Consider the following 26644-nt stretch of genomic DNA (forward strand, 5'->3'; position numbering starts at 1 on the left):
ATCAAACCTTGATCTCCAGAGTCCATTACTCAAACCACTATGTCATGATCCTGTTAATAAGTCAGGAAGACTATGTGTCACATCAGCACAAAAATCTTATCACTAATTCCAGCATGGAGGATCATTACTTTTAAATTCCACTGATTACATGATATACTTTGTAATCTAATCTCTAGACATACTCATATGGTGAATATAAGTGAGACCTGCAACAAATCATTGGTAGCGTGTGTTATGGGTTGCAACATACAACGCTCGACTGAATCCATAGACATTAATTCTGTTTCTTCTTCTGTTCCTCCCTCTCCCCACAGAAAGTCACTTCCAGTCAGACATTGTTTTTAATTAACGTTTGTCATTCAGAATAGGATGTGTGGTGATGATTAAATGGCAAACACAGAAGAAATTATTCTTCCTGAATCAGACCTGTTGAAACAACTGTGATGCCCTTTTACTTCAGCATCTCTTGCTAGGGCTTGCCCTGATTCCAAGTTCACCCAAGTATGTCTGAAGCCTGACAGGAAAGACCAGAAGCCATGGGATTCATTGCTTTAACCAAAAGGGCCAACTGTATCATGTTTAAGTCAAATGAACATCTTTTGTGCATAAAAGAAAAAAATGAAAGTATACAAGGACACCATACATTTTTGAAATCAAGCTTTTATTTCCATTTTAAGATGCTCTCGACCTTATACTGGGGTGAAAACCTACATTTCCATACAGCTCTAACATGACCTTGTGAAGTATGAAGTCAGAAGCCTGCATTATATTTCTTTCGTCAAGGCTAAGTCATGAATTGTTCCAGTGCAATTAATAATCATACTTTTTGTATTTCAATAGTCTTCAGTGATGTGTTCATTTGCATTAATTTTCCCCTTTCAGAATAGATGGCAATTCACCATTTTCATTTAATTCCTGGAAAAAGATGAAACAGAGGAGTCAGAAAGCAATGTCACAATAACAACTCTATTTAGCCAGTAATTCAACAGTTTGGCTGGACAAAAGCAGGCCCTGAAGACTGCACTGTTGTTTTGTATTTAGGTATTTTATTTCATATCTACCAGAATGAGAAAAAACTAAATTAAAAATTATATTCATAATTAGTGTGTCATCCACAGACTTGTCAAACAACCAGAAGCCTTCTTAGTTGAAGAATGAGGGGGGAAAGGGGAAACCACTGAGTCTACAGAGCCTACAGCTCAGAGGGAATCCACCTTGCACACATAATCATTTGTATTACACTATTCATAGAATTGTAGAGTTGGAAGAGACCAAGTATCCCAATCATAGCCCCAGTGGGCAACATTGTCACACAAAAGCAAAACTGATCTGCCATCACTTCCAGTGTTCATCTTGACTGGTCTGGGGTCCTTTTCAAAGGGTAAGGAGAGCAAAATATTGTTTTGAATGGGTCTGAACCATATTTGTAGCAAGATAACTAAATAAAATCACCCATTCAATCTATTCTACACTTTGCTAACTGTTTTAAAGCAAAAAGAGGGTTGATGGCATAATGGGTCAACTGTTTCATTCATCATTTGGCTCTGTACATGATTTTGAACCATTCATAAGTAAAATGTTATTAAGATCAACACAGCAAGAGACTGGAAAGGGTAAAGATAGAAAAATGACATTTAACTGGACAAGTCTATATTTATAAGCAACCTCTCATTAAGAGTAATAAAAAACAGATGCTACCTGGCACAAAAAAATAGTAACTAAAATGTGAACTTTTAACGTTATTTGATCAATTTCACCTTACTCAGAGTTCTCTAAAATGCATAGCCTTACACACCAAACATAAATTTAACAAGAAAAAGATTAATGTACACACACAAAAAATTGCTAATTTGCCCACTCTTTAAAACTATACAGGTCATAAAAATAACCCCAGAGTACAGTACTCCACTAGAGACATTTTTTTTAAAAAAATGGTTACGTGAGCTAAGTAACATCAACTTATTTTTAAAACCTAATGAGATTTATTGATTCTGTCTTCCCGGGAGTTACAATGCCTATGGTATTGGCTATAAAACATTCAAGAATGGGCTCTGGAGTATTTGGAATTAGATGCCTGGGCTTGTACTTTTGCACAAACACACAAAAAAATATCAAAAGATGCAGGAACAAATGCAGATCTGTTTTCGTTGCTTTGGGGGCCTTTAAAAAAAGGGAAGGGGAAGCATACAATAAAATATGTTTGCACTGACCCATATCTTTCTTCAGGAATGAAAGAGTTTGTAGGCAAAATGTCATTGCCTTATTTGAGGGGAAACAATGTCAAAAAGCAGGAGCTAAGAAACAAATGGAAGCTGTAAATGGACCCATGGGGGTGAGGAGGTGGTTCTTACAGGACTACTGTCAAGAAAACATATTTCAGTGCTACATTAGCAGACACTGTAGTTGAACACCAATGATGTATGATTGCGTCCACCAATATATTAAGCTAATAATTGAATCACAGAAGAAAAAGTCTGGCCAAGTCATTCAGTTTTATTTTTTATTTTTTTAAAAAAAAAAGGGGGGGGGGGGGGGGAAAAAAAATGCGTGTTTAATATATATATATATATATATATATATATATATATATATATATATATATCAAGGATAAGCTAGCCTTCATCACAGTGGTGGAATGCAAGACAAAGAGAAATAAGGAGAAATCCATGTGATACAGTAGATGACAAGAGGAGAATTAGAGAAGGAAGATACAGAAGGATTTGTTTAGAAAACTAACTTATGGCCTTTCCAATATATATGCAAAGCTAAATTTCTATGCTTTGATTTTAGCATTGAAATACAGAAGGCTCTTGATATCCACTAAAGTTTGGTTCCAGGATATCAAAATCCATGGATGCTGAAATCTCGTTATATACAATGGAGTCCCTTATATAAAATGCTAAAATCAAGATTTGCTTTTTGGATTTATATATATATACACACACACACACACACACACACACACACACACACACACACACATAAAAATATATATATTTATGTATGCTTGAATCTGTGCATAAAAAATCTGTATATAAGAAGGGCTGACTGTACTTGTTTGCGTGAAAGGAGACAATTTCTCAGATACATTAGACCAATGGTTCCCAACCTGTGGGCCTTCATTTGTTTTGGGCTTCAATTCCCAGAAGACTCAGCCAACTTGACCAATAGACAGGAATTATGGGAGGTGAGGTTCAAAACAAATGGAGGACCACAGGTTGGGAACCACTGCTTAGACCAAAGATATTCAGACCTTTGAAAGGTAATCACCAACATTTTAAAGAACAGACAACAAGACAACCAGAATTATGAATTCAATGCAGCAAACATCTAGTTGGACAAGCCACTTTCTTTCACGTGAAGATTGAACATATTTCTCACCTAATAGCTCTTTCCTTACCTTAACAATATCCAGGCCTCCAATAAGTTCACCTTTCACATACAATTGTGGGTAGGTTGGCCAATTCGAATACTTTTTTAACCCTTGCCGGACCTAAGGAAAAATATTGCAAGTTAGTGTTGCACACTAGAGATGTATAAACTGATTCATAAGAGAAAGGCAAATGAACAACATACCTCTTCATCCTCCAATATATCAAAAGTATCATAATCAACACTAATGAAAAAACAGAGAAAATAAAAACAAAACATTACTCAAGATTTTAGGATGCAGCGATGCTTATTTCTATTATTTTCATCAATTATTTTTATCAATGTAGAAAAAACTATAGATATTAAATCTTAAAACAGAAGAGAAGCTGTGTAAGAGAAGCAGCTATAATATCAAGTAGTGTTGAACCCATTGCTGAAATACTGTCAAGGGAGAAAACAAATGAAAGAGATTTCTTACTGTCGAAGACAGAGGAATCTGTTAACTGTTATCTACATAGACAAATAAGCACAGGAACAAGCTTCCCTGTGATTTGGGAGGCAAATGCCCTACACTACTCCTAGACATGAGCGAAGTTAACAGCACAGAGAGCACCTATGGAATCAATAATCTATTGGCAAGAAGGAGAAAGTACAGCCAAAATGTTCCCATCTGAAAAGACATACCATATCCATTGTGAAGGTGCTACTTTTTTTAACTATAGCTTCCAAAGTCCTGAAGAGCCATACTGGCTGAGAGTTCTGGGAACCATCTCCCCTTTCACCACACAAAAAAGAGTAACTTTTCCAAACTAGACCCCATCCTATGTTTGCATGGGAGCAAAATTGACTATCATGATGCAAACATGCAGGAATGTGGAAACAATTCCATCATATCCGATAGCTAACTAGGGCCAGGAGAACAAAAACCCACAGCATAGACCAACCTTGATAAAAAGTCAAATGAGGAAAGGAACAGATGGAAAACAGATAGAAATTGTGGGAAAGGGAGAATCAAGTGTTACAGGGATTGAAAAGCCAAGAAGAAACTGGGTGATTTAATTAAGATTTGCAGCAAGCAAATACGTTATTGTCTCAGAAGAACAGATGGGCTTATGACAGAAAAATACATACCCAGTATTGTTTAGAATTTCTATAATCTGCTTGCTGAACCCACACTTTGCCATCTATAAAATGAAAAAGAAAAACAATTCAGTAAAGTTTTTATCCCTCCTAGTGTATTTGAGAAATAGGCATGTGGTGGACCTAAGGAACCTGTGAACACAACTTGATTTTCTGTCTCTACCCCATCAGAAACCTAGACACACCAAAACGTAGTTCCTCATGAGATCCTGAATTAATGCATTTGATTTTGTATTCAACATCTGCTTGAGCAAGAATTTTACCACAGTAATCTACACTGATTTGTATATATGTACCAATACATGTTTGTCCCACTGTCAACATTATGAAAGTGGTTTCCAGTCTGCAACATGCATAGCTTACTTCACAAATGAACTTTCTGCATAGGGGCCCATGACCACATAAAGAAATTAGTCATGCAGCCCATCTTCAGAGGTTCTCCCCTCCAGGAGCTCATGCTAGCTAGCTATTTAGTTATTTCTTTCTCTTTCTTTCTTTCTTTCTTTATTTTGTAGCTCAGAAAACAGCCTTCCTATAAAACGAAGTGTATATTTTAGCTAAGACGAGAGAGAAGCAGCTTCACAGTGCTTGCCCTCTCAACAAAGGCAGCCCATCTCTGGAATGCTCTGCCCAGAGGTCTGTCTAATGCCAACACAGATATCTTTTCTACCTAGGCGAAGACATTTTATTTCTGCACCATGCTGTCACATTCATAGATTGGATCCAGATTTGGCAGCACAAAACTGGGAACTTCCCTTCCTCTCCTTCCAATGGCTGCCACTGTGCCTTCTCTACTGTTATATAATGAATACCTTTTTACTCGAGTTGGAAAAACAGATCTGCTAGCATAACTCCCACTTATGCTGGCAAAAAAAGAAAAAAAGAAACTGAAGAAGATTACAGCCTTAATCTACAGTTTTGAACTTGCCCTTCATGCCTTCCATTGAAGTCCTAAGTGTGAATATATGTATTTAAGATCAACTCTTCCCAGTGTCCCAAAATCCATGGCTGTGAAGACCTGGAAAATTTCTGCAACTACTTTCTGATACCCTGCCCTTTAGCATCCTCACCTTCCAATAGCTGCATACTACAGTGCACCCATTGCTTATGTGGGAGATCCATTCCAGACTCCTCCACGTAAAACAAAAAATGCTTATGCTTGAGCCCCTTTTAAATGAATGGGGCTCGTGCACACGGCGGTGCGGGGGCACGTGTGGCCACGGGCACGTGCCCCATTCGTCCCTATGGGATGCATATGCTGAAAGCCGCATATGACATGGGCGCACTGTACTAGACCTCTTCCATTTTCCAAGGCAGTCCTTTTAACTGTCTGAAAATAATATAGAGAGTTAAGTCAAGGGACCCAGCTGAACGAGATGAAGCATTATCCCATCTGTCCCATCAAGTCAGGCACCAGCTTCTTCCATGAGTTCTGTTTCATCCATAGATGGTAGATCCTGAATCCAACCCCTCCTGTTTTATTTATATTCCTTTTATAAACAGCCATAGAAGCTTTTTTTTTTTTTTTGGAAGGGTAATACATAAAACTTTTAAATAAACAAATAATAAAGCAAGAAATCTAACATCTGTCAGATTCTAAGTCTAAGTGACAGAAAAATTAAACACATTCAAAGAGTCTCACCTGTTTATTTCCTTTCATAAATAACATTACAGAAGCTTTGTTTATCAGGTCTTTGAGTCTACAGCACGAAAAGAAAGTAGCAATGAAGCAGTTTATAAAACAGGTTTTTAGCAATACAAAGTACTATAAAAAACCAATCCCAAAACTCCTAAATCGCAATGCAAAAATCCTATAGGCACCACATTCTTTTTGATATAGGAAGCTAAACAAAGTCAAACCTGGTTAGTATTGGATGGGGACCACCAGTGAATACCAGGTGCTGTCAGCTATATAATAGAGGAAGGAATTGGCAAAACCACCTCTGAGTATTCCTTGCCCAAGAAAACCTTGAAGGTACATACACACAAATAAAAATCCCATGTGTGTGTTGTGTGCCTTCAAGTCATTTCCAACTTATGACGACCCTAAGGCAAATCCATCATGGGGTTTTCTTGGCAAGTTTTATTCAGAGGAAGTTTTCGTTGCCTTCTCCTGAGGCTGAGAGTATGTGACTTACCTCTATATTTATTCATTGCACAATAGTGAATCCAATTAAAATCTTTAAACTTTAAATCTTTAAAATCCATTTATTTTTCTAACATTAAATATGATTTAAAACAAAAGGCATTCTGTAAAATTCAGTTTTTCCTAGTTACTGACCAAGACATAAATAAACATTTGGTATGTTTTAGCAGTAAGGAAGCTATTTTATTGTACCATCAGTGCAATATACCATGGAAACAGTATTTTCTTGATACAAGCCTTTGATTATTATGAATATGCAATTATCCTTTCTTTCAGAAGAGGGACAAGCAGTTACACAGAGACTAATATGATTAGGCCCACTAACTTCAAGATTACTTAGATTGCTGGACAAGATTATTGTTAACAATACATTGTCAAAACCCTGGTCTCCAGAGTCCAACACACAAATCAAGACACCACACTAGCTCTCTTTTGCAGGCATACCTATGTGGAAGTATGGGTTGTGAAGAAGAAGAACAAAGTTATCCATCCTAGCGGCAGCACAGAAGGGCTTTACTAGCAGAACTGAGTGGCCAATCACTGGTTGTTTGTGGTGGTGCTAAAATATGCCTTTGTATACTGTTCCAGACTAACATGGCTATGCCTCTGAATTCTACCATTTTGAAAAACTGGTTTTTGCAAGCTCAATGGAGAAATGAGGTGCTGCATCATTCTACTTTCAGCTTGCTGAAATGCAGTTAATTACTTCTCTCCATCTCAAGTGAAGCACAGAAAAACTCTCTATTCCATTTAAGCTAGAGATTAAACGTATGTTATAGGTTAAAAAATAAAGTCAATTGAAGCCGAACTTGCTGCTGCAAACATACACATTCAACTCATGAGACTTTTTTTTAAAAAAACTCCTTTTGCCCTTTCATCCGCTAACTTTTATAGCCTCATGTCTGATGAAATGTTCTGGAGTGCTCAATATCATATGCCACCTTGGTTACATTTTAGTGGTCCTAAGGAAAGGTAGCATCCACCTCTGCATTTTGTAGTCCAAAAAGTAACTTTTCCAAGCTAAGGTCTTAGCAGGGGTACCCAAATTCATTTTCACATTTTTGTCCCACATATGTAGAAATGAATGGTTGCATTGGGCTACATTTTAATGTTTATGAGACTTAAACCAAATTCTAAAAAGTAATTATTCAATAATTACATAAGTATTATATAAATGTATTCCATAAATAATTGAATACTGTATTTTCTGGCGTATAAGACTACTTTTTAACCCAGGAAAATTTTCTCAAAAGTCGGGGGTCATCTTATACACCGGGTGTCGTCTTATAGGGCTTAAACGTCTGAGCCGGACTGGAGAATCTGTGGTTGCTGCATATGGTGGGGGGAGCTCAAAAATGGCCGCAGCTGCATCCCAGCCATATGCAGCGACCATATGAAAGCAGCAAGGGTGGTGCTGTACAAGTACGGTGGAAGAAAATCCACTCACCAGGATTCATGGAAAGAAGTGACTTAACGCGGTCTTGATGACAAGGTGAGGGGGCGCCTCACTGGGAAGGTGTAAGTGAAAGGCGGAGCAAGCTGCAGGTGTCGGGATGCCCAGGATACGGAAAAAAGAGCTGTGTTTGCGCTACCGCTTTAATAACCATGGAGACAGGGAGGGCTAGGCAGGCAGGGAGAGCTGACCAATCCAAGCAGGATTTGTATACAACATGTTTTCCTGCTACGTACCTACATGTCAAAAGCATTTGAATTAAACTGATGCTTTTTTAATCTTTATTTGGTGTGCACTGGAAGAGGGGTAGTCTTATACGGCGAGTATATCCCAAACTCTAAGTTTTAACAGGAAAAGTTGGGGGTCGTCTTATACGCCCAGTCGTCTTATACGCCGGAAAATACGATATGTTCTATATTCGTGCGGAAGCGGCAAGGGAAAAAAGAAGAGTGGTGAAGGAGAATGTAGGGTACAAAGTTGGTGCTGTACAATAACATATTTTGCTGTACATGAACATATTTGTTCCCTGTGGTTGAGGAAGGCAGAGGAGGATCAAGCTGAAAGAAAAGAATTGATTGTGGGAAGGGGTACCACTCATCACCACTGCCATCTCCTCCTCTGCCTCTCCTTCACCTGCTGTTGCTGACGCCACTGCCACCACTAGTTCTCCCCACGCCTAGTGCCAAGCTATGAGACAGGTGGGCTTTCCTGATGCATACCAGGCACTTCTTGCATGAAATAATGGCACACTGCCACTTTTCTTCTTTTCCTCTGCAATTCCATGCACTCCTCAGCACAAAGAGTTGGAACACACTGCTTGCTCCTTTAAAGCCACTTCCAAACTTTCCTGAGCACTTCTGGGTGTGATAGAATACTCCTCCCAACCATCCTCCCCAGCATCGGAGGAGGAGGAGGAGATGGCTGCATGACTCATTTTACTGTAAATACACAGACTGAATGAAAGCTGGTGCTAAGATGGGGGGAAAACAGTGTATGGTCACAAAGGAGTTGTACAAAGCGGCATCTTTTTATTCAGTCTGAGTACAGGACAGTTCTGTATTAACTGCAACTGTCGAAACACTCTTTCAACACTGTGATAAATGGGAGTCCTACCATTTATTAGAGCTTTATCCCCCAATAACAAAGGATTAAATGTGGGAGGCGATACAGTTACATTTCAATGAGGTTCAGAATCACAGGTGGCAAGACAGCAATTGTCCAATGGGATGGACAGTTAGGCAGAAGCGCAAACCTTCAAGATGATTCTGAGCAGAGGTTATAAAAAGCTGGGGAAGGACTACCAGTGGAAATTTTTATACAAAGGCACATCTGCAGCAGCGGCTGCATGGGAGGAGGCTGGTGGAGCTAGACCATATAGTCTAGGCTCACAACCAATCCCATGAACATCGAGACTACAAATCCCATCTGTTCTCTAAGTAGCATTAGGGAATATATTAGCTAGCTGCATTATGATTTTTTGACTCTTTTCTTGATTTGGCTGGAATGACCGACTCTGTTTGCAACTTGTAATCTCTAAATATGCTTGTTGGAAGGCGTCCTTCACATAAGGGATATCCTTTTATTATGAACATTCTTTATTTAAAATAAAACTCTTTTCTTGGAAGTATTCCCTCTTTCACACCCCATTTCCATGTGCCTTTGTTCAGTTTCATCTCCCCAACAGGGTTGCAGAGGAGAAAAGTCTCTTCAGCATCAGAGACAGAAAATAACCCTAATAACTTCCTACTGAGTTACTAGGGGAAAGGGGAGCCAGTTCAGTAAGTGGTTGTAACTTAGTTTATTTAAAGTGATCTCAAGGGGTCCCATCCAGCTGAGGTAGAAGCAGGAAGGGGACTAAGAGCCTGTGCAGACTGGCCATTAAAGCCAGCCTGAGGGCAGAGTAAGGGCGTGGTGTGGCGTCCACACGATGCATGCATCTGAGAAAATAGACTTAAGTCTACAAAAGCTCATGCTGCCAACTTATTTCTTTAGTTAGTCTCAAAGGTGCTACAAGATCTCTCTACATACTGATTCTATAGACTAACACAGCTATGTCTTTGAATTCTATTGACTAATAAATGCCTGGTTAGTTGTAAGCCACCTTTGACGTCCATTAAACTGAAAGTTAGGTAATACATTTTAAAAATAAACAAGCACTCCGATGCCCATTTGAAAGCGACTGCATACACAGAATCACCTGGTTGGGGCTTTTTATCCAACATGGGATGGGGGGAATATGTTGCCCTTTCCATTCTAATACAAAGTGTGGAATGGATATGTCAGGTTAATTTTCGGGGCTGAAGGAGATGGGAAAGGGGAAAAAATCCAGATGCTAGTGTGCCTCTAAAGGTCAATTATATAGTTTGATTTTACCTCCCTGTGCAGAATTTTGTACATTATGCACAAAAACCTCCAGAGACTAAGACATTTGAGGATGAAACAAAAGATACAATTCAGCAACTGACTAGATACAATTTTCCCCTTAATAATAGTCCCCCAAAACAAGATGCACTATACCTGTCCTCTAATTTGTGTGTCTTGGGGCAGACTGTATCCAATTCTCCAGATGCTTCAAGCTCCTGAAAACATAATCATTTTGTATTCATAAAGAAAAAAATTGAAAATAAATTTGAAAATTGTTGTTTGTTTGTTTGTTTGTTTGAAAAAAAAACTTGTTCTAACCTTGACAATATCTAGGCCACCTACAAGTTCTCCAGCAACATATAACTGGGGGTAGGTAGGCCAGTTGGAGTACGTTTTCAGTCCTTGACGCACTTCTTCATCAGAAAATATATCAAAGCTGCTATACACAATGTTATGCTTCTTAAGTATTTCCACAATTTGTCTGCTGAAGCCTAAGAGAGGGATGGGGTAGGGTGGGAAAGGGGGGGGGGAACATACTTTAATCAGTCTGCACCTTTAATTAAACAGGCAATGGCCTAATGTCTGCATTGCAATTCAAGTTAATATACTACAAGTAACTCTTTCTCAGACTAATCTATCTCAAAGAGATACTATCAAAAGAAATAATAATAATAATAATAATAATAATACATTTTATTTATAGACCGCTATTCCGCAATGATCATAGCGGTGTACAGAACAAAAAGGCAATACAATACAATCTCTCTCCCTCAAGATGGAGGAGGAAGGGAGGAAGAGACACACATACACTGCCTGGAGCTCGCTCGAAAAAAAGCAGAATATGCATAGTAACAGTAACACTATGAGGAGGATTACAGAAGTTGATATCCATTCAAAGCACATACTCTTTGATGATTATTCAAAGCTCCATGAAGCTGGGAATGAGTTAAGCATTCCTTACTTCCTGGTAGGGTCAAGCATTCCTTATTCCAGTTTTATGCCAAGTTGAGTGCCTTGTTCCTGGCTTGCATTAAGCCAGTGTTCCTCTTTATATCCAAACCCAAGAATTCTGGCTTGATGTAAATTTCCAAACCTGTCTAGGTAGCCAGCATCTGAAACTAAGTGCCATACCATATGAGAAAGAAGCAGGTGAAGACTAATGATTAACACTCAGCCTCTGTGCTCAGTCATAATAATAATAATAATAATAATAATAATAATAATAATAATAATAATAATAATAATAATAATAATAATATGTTTATTTATTGACCGCTTTTCCCAAGATCAAAGCGGTGTACAACATGTAAGATAAATACATAACAAGCAATGACATATTTAAAATTTTGGGAAATATTAAAATAGCTTACAGTCTAAAATCAAATATTTACAACATACAATTCGGCAATTATTAAGATTCTGGTATATACTGTATACAACATAAACGATTGTGGGGGGAAACTTATTACAAGGAGTTAGGAGGGTACGCTTGAAGGAAGAGGCAGGTTTTTAGTGCGTTTTTAAAGGCTTCTACCGTTCCACTAAGGCGGATCTCATCTGGTAAAGCATTCCAGAGAGAAGCGCTACAGCTGTAAAAGCCCTTTGCTGGGTAGTCGCCAATCTCACCTTAGGATGATCGAGTAATAATTTTAATAAAAAAAAAGTCATAGTTTCATATAACCTGGCCATCCAAACCTGAACAGTTGTGGATACTCATCTCTACCTGCAACCAACATTTGTATGCTAAGGAATCCAACTTGGCAAGATTTCACAACACACCCTTGTCCAAGTACAATTTCACTTGATGATAAAAAAAAAAAAGGTTTTAATACCATATTTTACAATTTGGGAGAGGAGATAAATTTCAACACAAACCTAATTAAAATTTCAGATTCTCCTACATTACACAATGTCTACTTCAGGAAAACACAAATTTAAAGTCCTACACCTGTATCCAAAAGGAGTTGAAATCAGCTTTCTCAGTTTTCAATAGAAAGTAATCCCAAGTAAGTGGGGCAGTTCAATTTGTCAAAAAACTTTCATCATAAAGGGCCACTGTGTATGTTTAACCTACCCCCTAAATTAGAAAAATGCAAGCATATTGATACAACATGATTTTAATAATATTCTGTTATTCTCCACAACAGGGAGTGGGGAAATGCACAATTCTGGGCACAATTCAAAGTGCTGGTTATGACCTATAAAGCCCTATGTGACTCAGGTCCAGGCTATTTGGCAGCCCATATTTCCCTGCATGAGTCGGCCTGGACTCTGAGATCATCAGGAGAGGTTCTTGTCTCAGTTCCACCACCATGGTTGGTGGGGACATGAGACAGGACCTTCTCAGTGGCTGCTCCTAGATGCTAGAACTCTCTTCCCAGGGAGATCAGAATGGTCCCTTCCTTGTCCTTCCATCAGCAAGCTAAGGCATATTTATTTAGACAGGCTTTTAAAAACAAAAAGACTTTAAAGAACAGGCTGGGGATTATGTACTGTTTTAATTGAATTGTCTTTAAGCTCTTTTATCTTTCCAACTGCATTTCATTCATTTAATAGTAACACGTTTAATTCTATTTTAATGTTCACTTTTTATGTTTTAATTGTATTTTTCTAAAAACTGTAAGCCACTTTGATTTCCAATTTTTTTTGGGGGGGGGGAGCAGCATATAAATAAATATGATGATGATGATGATGATGATGATGATGATGATGATGATGATGATGATACAACAGGGGCTGTGGAAATGCTTCCTGCAGAATGCATACACCATCAACTACTTTACGCAGCACTCAAGCTGCAAGGACAACCCAAGAGTACCTCTGGTGCCCTGGTGGCGCAGTGGTTTAATGCCAGTACTGCAGCCACAAGGTTGTGAGTTCGATCTCAGGGCTCCAAGGTTGATTCAGCCTTCCATACTTTCGTAGGTCGGTAAAATGAGTACCCAGCTTGTTGGGAGCAATTGGCTTACAAATTGTAAACAGCTTAGAGAGTGCTGAGTTCACCAATAAGTGGTATAGAAATGTAAGTACTATTGCTGTGCTAAATGCTATTGCTACCCCCCAAAAGCCAAAACAAATAGTTTAAAATTTGGTCTATAATTACAATCCATCAAAAATAGCCTAGTTTTGACACCCTGGCAACCCCTGAAAGCACAGCACAAATACCCTAAACCAGCCAATTTGAGGTAGAAAATAAAACCAGAATATAGCTACTGTAGCCATTAAAAAAAAACACCTATGTAGCCCGACAGTAAGCTAGGGGTTCAAAAACTGACCCACTAACCTCCCTGCAGTTGCCTGCCACTTCTCCGCAGTCTTAAAATTCTAGCCTTCAATAGAAAATGAATGATATAAGTCTTCCTTAGGATGGGAAGCAGAATGCACACACACGCACACATGTCTAATAACATCTGAGAAATCCTAACCAATTTTCAAAAGGTTCAACAAAAGTGATTTAAAGTGACAGATTTTAAAAGTTTAAGAAGTGTACACACAAAAGAAGCTTTACATGATTTCTGTCTGGCAAATTCATCCATTACTTTTGATTTGTACTGTAGCTTGAGGTCTCCATGATCTGCATTTTGAGCCACAAGCAAAGAGCATTTATTTATATGGCATCTAAGATGCTTTTCTTCCCACAACTGAAGCATTAGGTTCTTGTACAGCCTTAAGTAAAACAAGAATCTTGAATTTTTCTCCCCCTCTCATTCATCTGGGAGTTCATTAGTAAACAGCTACAGGCTGATTGCTGATGGTTATTCTGCTGCCAATATATTAACTCATTTCTACAGTAAAAGGCTGCGAGAGAAAGAAAGAGGGAGAACAAGAGCGCACACACTTTATTTTAGCTGTAGGCAACCACATGCAGACGAGAAAGATTGATTGGTGGTGTTTCATTTTTAAGGGTTAAAGTAGCAAACTGGAAATGTTATGCTTAGGGATAAAGTGCCAACACTGCTTTATTCCCATAACAAAAGATTTAGGCTGACTTTCTGAACAAATACCATCTAAGCAATACAAAAAACTAATGAAAGCACCCCTGAAGTGCACATATGAGAACATACAGCCCACTATAAGAGTAATGTGGACGCTAGCTGCACAGTGATAGAAAGCTGAGTACAATTATAATACTAATGATGTAAGCAAGCAACAAGCCTGTGAACACGGAGCCAAGGGGATAGACCTCATTTAACATTATTATGAATTGGCTTTCCATAGGAAGTGGTGAAATGCGGAACATAACAAGGGCTTCTGATTCCATACCAAGATCCAATTACACTTTGTTACAATTGACAATCTGCTATTATTAGTATGAAAATTAGCCTGGATACCATCCATTAGGAACTTCTTCTGCACAACCAGCTCTGAGCAGAAATTCCCAGCTGACCTCTCTGGGCACAAAGCTGATTTGAAACACAGATATGCTGAGTTGGCTGAGCCTTCCTAGAAGGCCTAAGAGAATAAGGTCTCTTCTTGCCCTAAGGCTGGGGCAGGCAACTGGAACCACTCCAGACAATGTTGGACAGCAAGTCCTATCAGCCTGATCCATCAGAGGGATGCTGTGAATTTCAGTCCAATAACATCTGAAGGGCCACAGTTCCCCACCCTTGCCCCAAGAACTTAGTTAATCCTCAAAGGTTTCAAGCTGCATTAAGCACCAGATGAGGGAAAATATAGCAGGAAAGAAAGAAAGAAAGAAAGAAAGAAAGAAAGAAAGAAAGAACATTACAGTTGCCTGAGAAATATAAGGATCTAACAACTCTGAAGATGCCAGCCACAGATGCTGCCAAAACTTCAGGAAGAAAATCTTTTAGAACATGGCCACATAGCCCAAAACCCCCCAAAAAAACCATTTAACAACTGTTAGTTTGCTACACATTGAATACTTGGGATCAGAAGTATTTTGGATTTCAGATTTTGGAATATTTGAATAAACATAGTAAGATATTTTGGAGATGGAACCTAAGTCTAAACATTAAACTAATTCATGTTTTGTATATACCTTATACATGTAGCCTGAAGGTAATTTTATACGTAATATTTAAAATAATTTTGTGCATGAAGCAATGTTTGTGTACGCTGAACCATCAGAAAGCTAAGATATCACTATCTTAGCCACTATCTTAGACATTTTTGGATTAAGGAGTATTTAGGCTTTTGGAATTCCAGATGAGGGATACTCAACCCACATTTGTATAAGTATGAGTGGAATATGGGACATCACATGCAGAGCACAAACCCATATGTGTACCTGATGTGCCCATGGGCACACACAATCCCTCTGATAGTTTTTTTTTTTTTATCAGTGGTTCATTTTCAATAAGCCAAGGATCACTTGTGCCAAGGAAAAAGATGGCAGGGCAGCAAGATATTCTTCAGCCTTACTATTTTCTGTTTTCATTATGATCTTCCTACCCATGACATGCAAGCCACACTAGCTGTGTAACTTGCCACTCCTACTATAATAACCAACTGTCCTAAAAAGACCACCCAAGTAGAAAACTACATTGCCTCACAGGAGACATGATCCATCTTCATCCACCCACCTCTGCTCTGGAGAGCCACACATGCAAGACTAGCACAGCATTTCACTGTATTAGCAATACAATGGGAAGGCCACATAGTTCCTTCTTATACTACAAAATGAGCAGTTCTTAGGATTACAGGATTTACTATTTCCCTAGGAACACAATTTAACTCGAGGGAAACTAGTGCAAAACGGTGGCTCAAGAGGCCAGACAAATACTAGAACAAACTACCCCTGAGCATATCCTCAGCCCAAATAAAATTACATTCTTGGGTTTCCCCAAAGCTACATTTGGGATGTGAACTCCCAGCAATAGCTTTCTTTGCTTCAGCTGTTTAATGTAGGATGGGGAGCCTTTTAATTATTCCTTTGCTAGACAACTGGAGGTGGGGGGTGGCAAACCATTGCACGTCTATAGCAAATCACACAGTCCACATCCACCTAAATACCAGCAGAGTGACAATCACTGACTGAGCAGTTGTGTTGGATCACACCACTGTGCAAACAGTTACCCAAAGCAGTTAAGCAAGATACTGAGCAACTGCTTTTCAGAAACACTTAGGTTACTTATTTGACAAACAAAAATGATACTGGATGTCACTCCTGCACTAACTCTGAAAATGTGAAAACCCTAGCAGGATGCTAACACAATGGCATAGTTGGATATAGGCCCCAGAGATTCCTCCAGCAGATCCCATTCTATCATTTCTCCTCTCTTCTCCTTGCAGGAAGTGTACACACATGACATGTGCAAGCAGTACTGGCTTACTCAGCTGAGCTTGCACAATGTCCTTGTTCCATACGCACCCCTTCAGAGCAAAGCATTCACTCATTATAAAGCATTCAAGTTTTGCTTAAGACAAATCATGATGCACTCAATAAATTACAAACACTTCCAAAAAGGAAAAGGAAAATGAGAATAATATGTAAAGGCAATGCACTAGTTCAAGAATTCAAACATTCAAAGCTTTCAAGCAGTATTGGTTATCCCATCAAAACATTAATGCATCGTTTAACAAAATGATAGACATATTAGGTTCACTGATGGAAAATGGGGGTTTTGGATGTTGTTACCAATGGATGGTAACCTTAAGCCAATATAAAATGCTATACCAGAGTTCAGTAAGCAAACTGCTAATGAATTGACATTTCTGCCAGAAGCCTAAATGTATCCTTAGGCTATGTTTCTTATAGTATTCACTCTAAACAATTTCATTAATCTGAAACAGATTATTCTAGCTCAGTAGCAAACTATGGAACAATATACCTGGAAGGTACAAAGCACTAGAAGGAAAATCCCCTGAGATAGGTGGGGTTTCCATTCCCCACCAACCAGAAATCACATCTGAAGATTTCTGGGCAGAGCCACCTCACATTAGTTATGCTGGCTGGGAGGTCTGCAATTTAAAAATCCAACAATATCTGGGGTCCCAAGTTTCATAGGCCCTAGATTTACACTTTAGGGCCTATGACAAGGGTTCCATTTGTGTCAAATGATGGACCAGCAATGATGCTCAGAATAACACCACACAGCACCAGACCACTCCGATACCAGGTATGAATATGTTAAACTTATCATGATTTGCAAATTCTCCTTGGAGATTAAGTCCTGCTGCATTTAACAGAAATCCAAAATAATCCTTACCACAACGAGGTTCCTGGGGCGTTCCTTTCATAAACAGCATGCAAGGTGCAGCATTGGTCAACTTCTTGAGTCGAACATTGAGGTCCTCTTTAGAATTGTCATTAGAGTTAGGTGGGACAGTCACGCTAGATGCATGATGCTGGACTTTTTTGGTCAGTTCTGGTGCATGAGCACCATCTAATCGGTCAATTTTTTGAGAATTCTACCAACAGAAAAAGTAGTCTTGGTAAACATACTGAACTCCACAAGAACTGATGCCAAAAGCTTAAAATTCTCTCCACCACATACAAATATGCTATTGTTATATTCTAATCCAAAGCAGGACAAGAGCCATAGGTAAAATCCACAGAATGCAGCTGATGTTCAAAATAATTTTAACTGGACTAGCAAAACAGAAGACAGTATGTATACAACAGCAGCATGGAGTACCCTCAACTCCTTCAGGTGATCAACTGAATTCTGGCAAAATCTGCTCTAAAATGTGTACCTGCAGAATTTGTTTCAGACAGATCACCTTATAAACTAATTTTTAATGATTTCCATAGATCAGAACTGATCAGATTCCATTTCAGGAGTGGTCTGATATTACACAAGCATTTCTCTGCACGTTCCCATATATGTGAGCCTTGAAGGTTTAAACAAAATCCTAGCGGTGTGACTAAGTGATACAATAATTTTAGTTCACCAAGTGTTACCACACACATACAACTATTTTATTAGTAATGAGAACAATGAAGCTTACCCTTGTAAACTTTCATGCAAATGAACAAATTAAAATACCTTACCTTAAAAAACAAGAATGTTGGAACAGATGTAATTTCATATTTTTCAGATACTTCTGGAATTGCTTCAGCTTCCAGCTTAAGAAAAGCACAAAGCAGTTATGAAATATGGTTTTGTTTTCACAGTCATAGTTTAGAATATGTTCACTGATCCTGTCTACACTGTTCTTTTCTTTATGTTAAATGTTTAAAAAGGATTTCAGTACAAAAGTTTGTGACACATTTGCATTTAAATGAAACTCACAGGGCAGGCTTGTCATCCACTGAGCCTGCAGTGTCAAAACAGGTTCAGAGGTTTTTATTTTGTTGCACATTTCAAAAGATGCCTGGAGGCTGTGAATAAAATTCTTGGTGCACTAGTGACCTAGTAAATTTTCAATCATATGCAGCTACTACTATATTGAAATCCATAAATCACTGACCCCAGTTATGTCATGATTACAGTGCTTATTTTCTGCCCACAGCAATTCTTGCTGTTTGCTCTATTGACTAATTTCAAGAGGCAGTACATCATGACTGACATTTGCAGCCTTCTGCAAATTATGAAGCAAAAAAGGAGTATTTCTTCAATAAACTATTGATGCCTGCTAAATTTTAGTTTTTAACTCCTGCAAGACTGCTGGATATTAGTATAACTGATCTGCGAGCATAAACAATCAGATATGAAAATGGAGAAGATGCCAATAGCAAATACATTTCATCTAAAAAAAGGAGAAAGATAGGAGACCTGAAATATTCACTCATTCTTGAGCATGAGTAATGGCAAGATTTAACACTTGAGAGTGGGGAGGTAAAGAAAGGTACTTTGGCTAAGAGTGATTAACACATTAATTTTGGTATTAAATTGCTCAACTTCTGGTGCTACTAGGAGTATGTGTATGTGTCCCATGCTACAATGAAAACCTGAAGTTTTGGTAAATAACATGAATATTGATTCCCAGGCTCCTAAATAGGTATATTTTAATACTGCTTTCATTAACATGATTATCTATATTTACTGGTGTAACTAAGCTTAAGAACTCACAACATTTTAGTGGTTTGAACGTTGGAATATGACTCTGGAGATCAGGGTCCAAATCCCCAATCAAGCATAAAAACACACTGGGTGACCTTGACCAAGTCACACTCTCACCCTCAGAAAATGGCAATGGCACTCCTCACCCCCAAAAAAACTTGCCAAGAAAACCCCATGATAGGCTTGCCTTAGGATCATCCTAAGTCAAAAATGATTTGGAGGCATGCAACAATAGCATTGTTGTAGTTGCAATACCGGCACCACTACACAAGTGGAGCAGGCAGTGCAGTTGTTGCACAATAATTTCAATACACAATTGTATGGCACTCTGAAAGACAGACTGTCTTGGCACAATGAAGGGAGCTAGTAATGATCCAGAACAGAGGGTGGTGGAAAGGCATGGGTGCTCTGTATTGGATGGGAAAATGTCTCTACCTTTCATAGCCTCAACTACACATTAAGGCATCTTAAATGATGCCCTGTTATGTGACTGAACCCTCTTATGCCCAATTGCATATTGTCTCAATTCACTGCCATGCTTGTATATCATGTCAGATACAATCTGTCACCACAGAATTACTCATCAGAGGTCTGGGATGTAATATATAGCCCTAATTGTGTTTAGATTGCGGGCCAAAATTATGGGCTCAAAAATATATTGCACTCTTTTGCTTGACCCCTACTGGCATTGCCAGTTTCTATACTGTATTTCTGAATCCACTAAACCCAGCTTTTGCAACATTTAACATCTTCATCATCAAGGTTAACCTAAGACTCAAAACAAGGAAAGCGAACTAACGGTGTTCCTCTCCAGATACTGTTGTACAGCAACTTCCAGCATTCCTTATCATTAACAAATGTGGCTAAGGCTCTTAGGAATTGCAATCCAACAACATATGGAGAGCCACAGAGTTCCCAGCCCTGGACTAATTTCACAAAAGCTCATTATGTACACCACATAATGTCATATAACTGAACCACTTCAGTGTCTGAATGTTCTCCATACCAACATGGCAGACTTTTAGCTGTGTACTTATTTTACATTCTGGCAGGTTTTCCACAGTATCTCATTTTCCCCATTTGATGATGGTTTGTGGCACGATTAAATGGTTTTGGTATCTACCTATTATTAATCCTGTTTAATGTATTTTTAAATGATAATTTTTCTCACTACAAAAACAGCTTGTAGAGAAAGCCAGCTATTCTGAGATGGCACAGAATACTATATGGCTTTAACCAGAAATATCTATAAGGCAAATGAGGCCAATCAGCAATCTTTTCTCCTTCCAAGTTATTCATTTTAGTATAACTGATGCTACAGGATTATGTTTCTTCTACCCACATCATCATTCATTCAAAAAACCCATCAATTTTCTGTTAATCGTTGCTATTAGTATGCAAACAGATGGATTTTATAATTAATTTGACTTCAGGCAATACAGTTATAGACTCACAGGATAATACAACTTTACTATTGTAGCTAACAGTTATTGATAGTAACCTAATGTCATATTACTCAATTACAAGTAACAGTAGTATAATAACAAAATTAACTCTGCTGTATACTATCCATCAAGACCAAAACAGTTTGACTAAAACATTGCACTCAGTTACAGATACTTAGTCCTATTCTTAGATGATAAACTACCAAGGAATACCAAAGATTTCAAGGCAGGTCTAGGAAAGAATCCTGCCAGAAACCTGCAAAAACCACTGCTAGTTAGAACTGTCAATTCTAGCTAGATCAACCAGTGTATGATTCAGTATAAGACAACTTGCTATAGCTTCTATCCAAACCAAAAAAGGCCAAAAATATTCCAAAAAATATATTGCTATTTTGCCGCCAAGGTATTTTTCTGTTATAATTAATGTAACTGTGGGGAAATGTCCCAAGTTGTCTATTTCCTCAGAAACCATCACACAAAGAAGTAGAAGTAACATACTGCGGTTGCCAGTACCTTGAGCCTAATTGGGACACTGGCATTTTCATTGGCACTGTCAGGAAATACAACATGAACCCCTTACTTTCAATACAATAAAATTCTCACTAGGATCAAAAAATACTCCACAACTCACTCAATAAAAGTTTGTTCATTTCTCAATCCTGGTGTTTGAAAGTTGAAAATGGCATTTAAAATAAACAGCATTTTAATTCTAACACATCTGTCTTCTCTTCCCCATTATAATTCTGCTAGAAAGATGTGTAAATATTATTACACAAAAACTAACCCCGCAAATCCTATATCCAGCCAGCTACCATATTTAATTATGTAAACCCAAAGATGCATCTATTCTCAGCAGCCAAATACAGTGCCTTAAAAAAGTAATAAGGAAAAGATCTATTTGCCTAACCAGCAGTGTCATTACATCAAATCATGTAAGTAGAAAGAGCTTTTAAAAGAGCAGTAATACTATCTTAATCTCAAATCCCTTGGATAAAAAGATCAGGATTTAACCAAATTACAAAATGCACAGCATGTTGAAAAGACAGTGGAAAATACTTTGGAATTGCTAGGTCAACTTAATAAAAAAGAAAAGAAAGCAAAAAGCTATTAAGATTGTAATAGATTTTGGTAATCAAAGATTTGGATGATTATTTCAAGTCAACATTTGAACTCCACACAACTACCTTGGAGTTCCTTTTTCCACTGCACCTCTGTTCAGGAGTAATTACTTTTTCTCTCATAACCATCCACCACCATTTTCTAGAACAATCTAAATACATAGCATAAAAGCAGGGAGAGGTTTGAAATCTCCACTACGTACCCTGGCAATTTCTGCTCTTCCCATCATCAAAACAAGCCCTACAATCCATTTTCCAAGCCCAGATTCACTTTATCCTCACCTAGCATAAACCTGGATTATGGATTCCAAGTGCAGGCAGGTGGCTTGCAGGTGCATTCTCACCTTTCTCCCACTCATTCTCCATCCAAAGAGGCATTTGCTAAAGGCAAATATTAGAAGTACACTGTGACAAGTACATGAGGTGTTGGAGAACATCTCATACATCCCCACTTGTCAAGAGAAATTTGTCTCCTAATTTAATGGAAGACACTAATGGAATCACCATTCTCTGGCCTGCTGAACATTGTCTCTCACCTCCAGTGTTTTTGTTTTGTTTTGTTTTCTTTTAAGTGAGTAGCAACTATTCATCTTCACTGGATGATATCAATGTATCATGTCACCAAGGAGAGAGGATACAGCTGTAAATGCAAAGCTGAAAAAGAACCAAATTGCTCAGGTTCAATGATTTGAGCAAATTAGAGTAAGTACAGTCCGTCCTCGCCTTACGCGGGGGATCCGTTCCGGATCCTGCCATTGGAAACAATGGGGCTCATGCGCGGCGGCGCAGTGGCGCAGGAACGCGCAGGGCGCAACAGGCGCGCGCACCCATTCAATTGAATGGGACACGCTGCCCCTTCCGCTCCGTGCGCGCCTCGTGGCTTGAGCGCGTATGCTCTATGCCGCGTATGGTGGGCCCGCGTATGGCACAGGCGTGCTGTAGTCATATTTCTACCTTTCTTCTACATGCTTACATTCAGCAAGCAGTTTGAACTAAAGCACATTACTTCAGTTCCACTTACCTTTACAAAAGTAACTCGTGGATGCTCCTTTGCAAGTTCTGCCATGACAGTATTCATTTGAACACACTGAGGAGCCCATGGGGCCCAGAAATGAACCACCACTAAAAACCTGTAACAAAACAGAAGAAGGAGAGGAATAAAGAGGTCTGGTACTTCTGCAGAACAATTTCAGACAGCAAATCCTTGTAAAATAAAAGCAACTGAAGTGCCACTGTAAGATTTCAATAAACAGGACATTTTTCTGCCCCAGAATTCGGAGTCACTCCAAAAGAGACACTAGAAGACTTAATGGACCAATGTTTTGATTTTAATGTATAGCAAATCCTGACACTCCCAATGCACATTCACTTCCACATTTCACAACAGGCAAAGGATCAGTATAGACACACAGACCGGTGCAACTCACTGGAAACTACCCACAAGACTTTGTGAGACCATAGCAGAAACTAAAATTTAAATCTGTCAGTTAACTCCATCTCCCACAATACTGTTTTGTATGTATGCTCAAGAAAAGATACTGGTGTCATCAAGTGCCCTGGGGGGGAAATGACTAGAGTTATAGAACTATGAAAGTTGCAATAACAATTTTAGATACTAATACATATTGCCACTCCTATTTTTCCTGGGGTTCACAGGGGTTTCTCCCAGAATTACCAACCTGAAAGTGTGCACACTTTATTAACTGTATTTGAACCATGTTTGACAAGGAACCCAGGCCAGTCAAAACAGTTTGGATTAACTTTTTATTCTATTAAAATGAACTGCAAAATTTCTATCTCTTCATCTAAACTTCTTACTTTATGCTCTCCTCCCCCGCCCATATGGTAATGATGCCTTTGCCATGCAAGATGTGCTTAGGGCCAAACACCTTGTTCAGCAAGGTCAGCATTTAACAGGAAGGTTTTCTTGCTCAACAAAGAAACCAATCCAAGAAAACATCACATGCATTATATGAGTTCTGCTTGCAAATTCAGTTCAATCTGGAAGTGATAATATAATGGAATCTATAGGGAATGGGGAGATGCTGACTAAATATCTGATTAAACTATTCGGTTTTCAGTAAGTAGGCATTAAGTTGCAAATACAGGAACAGTAGAGTCAAGACAGATGTATCCCAATGGACTCCCAACAGGGCCCAGCATTACCTTAAAACACAAGAATTTACAGGTCCTAGCCAGAGACAATAAACCCTGACAACTAAAATATCTTCTTACTTGAAGTGTTCTTACCACAATCCTCTTCTAATTCTTATTTAAAAGATTTCTAGCAAACTTTATCAGAAAGAAAACTGTTTATTTCAAAGAACCACCATTGTATCAGACCGGTCCCACAACTAGGAAGAAAATTAAGAAACTCTTCAATCATATATTTTCTATGAACTGGATCCAGACTTATTTTCACTAAAAATGGAATTGTCCAATTGATTTAAATCAGCATTTCACAAACTTTGGTGCTCCAGATGTTTTGGACTCCAGCCACTTTGACCAACAAACAGGAACTCTGGGAGCTGAAGTTCAAAACATCTGGGGAACTAAATTTTGGGAAACACTGGTTTAAATGCATCTATTTTAAAATGAGAGCCAGTGTGGCATAGTGTTTTGAGCATTAACTTTAGAAACCAGGATTCAAATCACGTCTCAGCTATGTAAACCTTCTGGGTGACCCTGGCAAGTTACAGTCTCTCAGCCTCAGGAGATGGCAATGGCAAACTCCCTCTGAAGAATCTTGCCAAGAAAACTATGTGATAGGGTCACCAGAAGTCGGAAATGACTTGAAGACACAACAACAAACTTTAACTGTAACCACGTTGAATGCAATCAGTTTTTCTCAAAATTATCTCCTATATTACTGGAATCAGCAGATACAAACTTTTATGGTATTTTTACCTATGGGATTTCCCTATAAGATTTTTAAAAAGCCATACTCTGCAGCTGCCTCCCACAGGTATGACAACCCATTTTAAAAAATGGATCTTGCATAGTATGAAAGGCATCAGTGGCATTACTGCATAATGTATACACACTCATCCCCCCATATTTGCAGCTTTGATGTTTGCGGCTTTGATTATTCACGGCTTTGATGAATATGTTCTCTCTAGGAATATCTAAGTCCTCCAGTGCAACTCTATGGTCAACTTTAACTAAAAGTTGCATGGATAGACCTAGTGATTCATAGAGAGAACACTCTCCTAGGCCTTTGTAGCTCTTCCAATGCAGTTCTATGGTCAGTGTCTGTCGGACGCTGGCCACAGAGTTGCCCTGGAGGACCTGGAGATTCCTAGAGAGGCGTTCTCTCAGGTAAAAAGGATAGTGGGTTTTTATTTGCAGTTTTCCCACATCGATGAAGGTCCTTCACCCCTAACCCCAGAGAATGTGGGGTCAAGCCAAAGGGGCTTTTCCCTCTAGGAAACCATGGCAGCTCTTTGGCTGCATCCCCACTGCAGAAATCATCTGGTCTGGCACTGCTTTAACAGCCATGGCTCAATGCTATGGAATTCTGGGAAAGGTATTTTGTTGTGGCACCAGAGCCGTTAAAGTGGTGTCAAACTGGATTATTTCTGCAGTGTGGACGAAGCCTTTAAGAAAGAGGGGTATTTAAAAATTTGATAAAGAAAATGAACCATCCATAAAGCGCTCTCTCTCTCTTCTGGCTGAGTACTGCACCTTAGAAAAGATGTATAATCATATAAGTCACAAACATACATATATATGTATACACACACACACACACACACACACACAGTGGTCCCCTCACATTCGCAATCCGGTTTTTGAGGCCGCTTTCAGTGCCCTGGCTCAATGCTGGGGGATCCTGGGAACTGTAGTTCTGTTGTGGTAGAATGGTTAAAATTCACAACTTGACTTGCTCAGGAGCTGAAGATGGCAGGGCCAGGGTTGTTATTGTGGGCCAGGGTCAAATGTTGTGTCTAGGAATGTGAACAATCTGGAAATGGCTCCTAGCTTAAGATGCTAACCCAAATAAAAGGAAGCGCTGCATAAACAGTTTTAAGGGCAGTGAAACAAAACGTACAGATGAAAGAAAGGTTGACCCAGGAGGGGCAGAGACACCCAAGGAATAGCCTTTCCAATCGACTCCGGGGTCTCCCTGATGATTTCTGGTTAAAATTCTGGGTTTTAAATTACTCATTAATCAATAACCAATGACACTGTGAGACATTGAGCCTTTTTCTCTGTCAGAGGGAGAGCTCTGGTGTGCCACAACAAACTACAACTCCCAGGATTCCCTAGCACTGAGCCAGGGCTGTTAAAGCGCTCTCAAAGTGGGCTATTTCTGCGGTGTGTTTTGGACCATAGAGAACAAGGCTGCAGCTGCCCTCCGCCCGCCCTGGCTGCCACCGACCTGCCGGGCTGCTGGAGCACATCCTGGAAGTGTGCCTCGGAGGTGGCTTCCAGCAGGGCCCCTCCTGCTGCCTCTGCCGCCGACGCCATGCCTGGTGTTGATCTCCGCGCCGCGTCCAGGGAACCGGAGGGAAGAGGAAGCGCCAGCAACGCACGCCAGGCGCCCAGCCTATCGACGCCGGCAGCAGAGGCCACCGGTGCGCATGCGCGGTCGCTCTAGTCTCCAGTGCCGTGTCTTCGTTCCTCCTTTCTTTCCC

At 39.2% G+C, this 26644-nt stretch overlaps 1 protein-coding gene across 2 annotated transcripts; it reads right to left on the reverse strand.

Moving 5' to 3' along the window:
- Nucleotides 1–642: 642 nt before the first annotated feature.
- On the reverse strand, nucleotides 643–26644 carry GLRX3 (glutaredoxin 3). Of its 2 annotated transcripts, none has more exons than XM_042459182.1 (11): nucleotides 26389–26644; nucleotides 23029–23137; nucleotides 18433–18507; nucleotides 17648–17849; nucleotides 10794–10966; nucleotides 10629–10690; nucleotides 6155–6212; nucleotides 4504–4556; nucleotides 3577–3616; nucleotides 3401–3493; nucleotides 643–915 (listed from the first exon to the last, which is right to left on the reverse strand). In XM_042459182.1, the coding sequence occupies exons 1-11, from the start codon at nucleotides 26475–26477 to the stop codon at nucleotides 865–867; spliced, it is 1005 nt and encodes a 334-aa protein (XP_042315116.1). In that variant the 5' UTR covers nucleotides 26478–26644; the 3' UTR covers nucleotides 643–864. The 2 variants fall into 2 exon arrangements, with proteins under 2 accessions (XP_042315116.1, XP_042315117.1); XM_042459183.1 differs by lacking the exon at nucleotides 26389–26644 and adding an exon at nucleotides 22544–22661.

Source organism: Sceloporus undulatus, chromosome 3, assembly GCF_019175285.1.
Source record: "Sceloporus undulatus isolate JIND9_A2432 ecotype Alabama chromosome 3, SceUnd_v1.1, whole genome shotgun sequence".
Lineage (NCBI taxonomy): Eukaryota > Metazoa > Chordata > Lepidosauria > Squamata > Phrynosomatidae > Sceloporus > Sceloporus undulatus.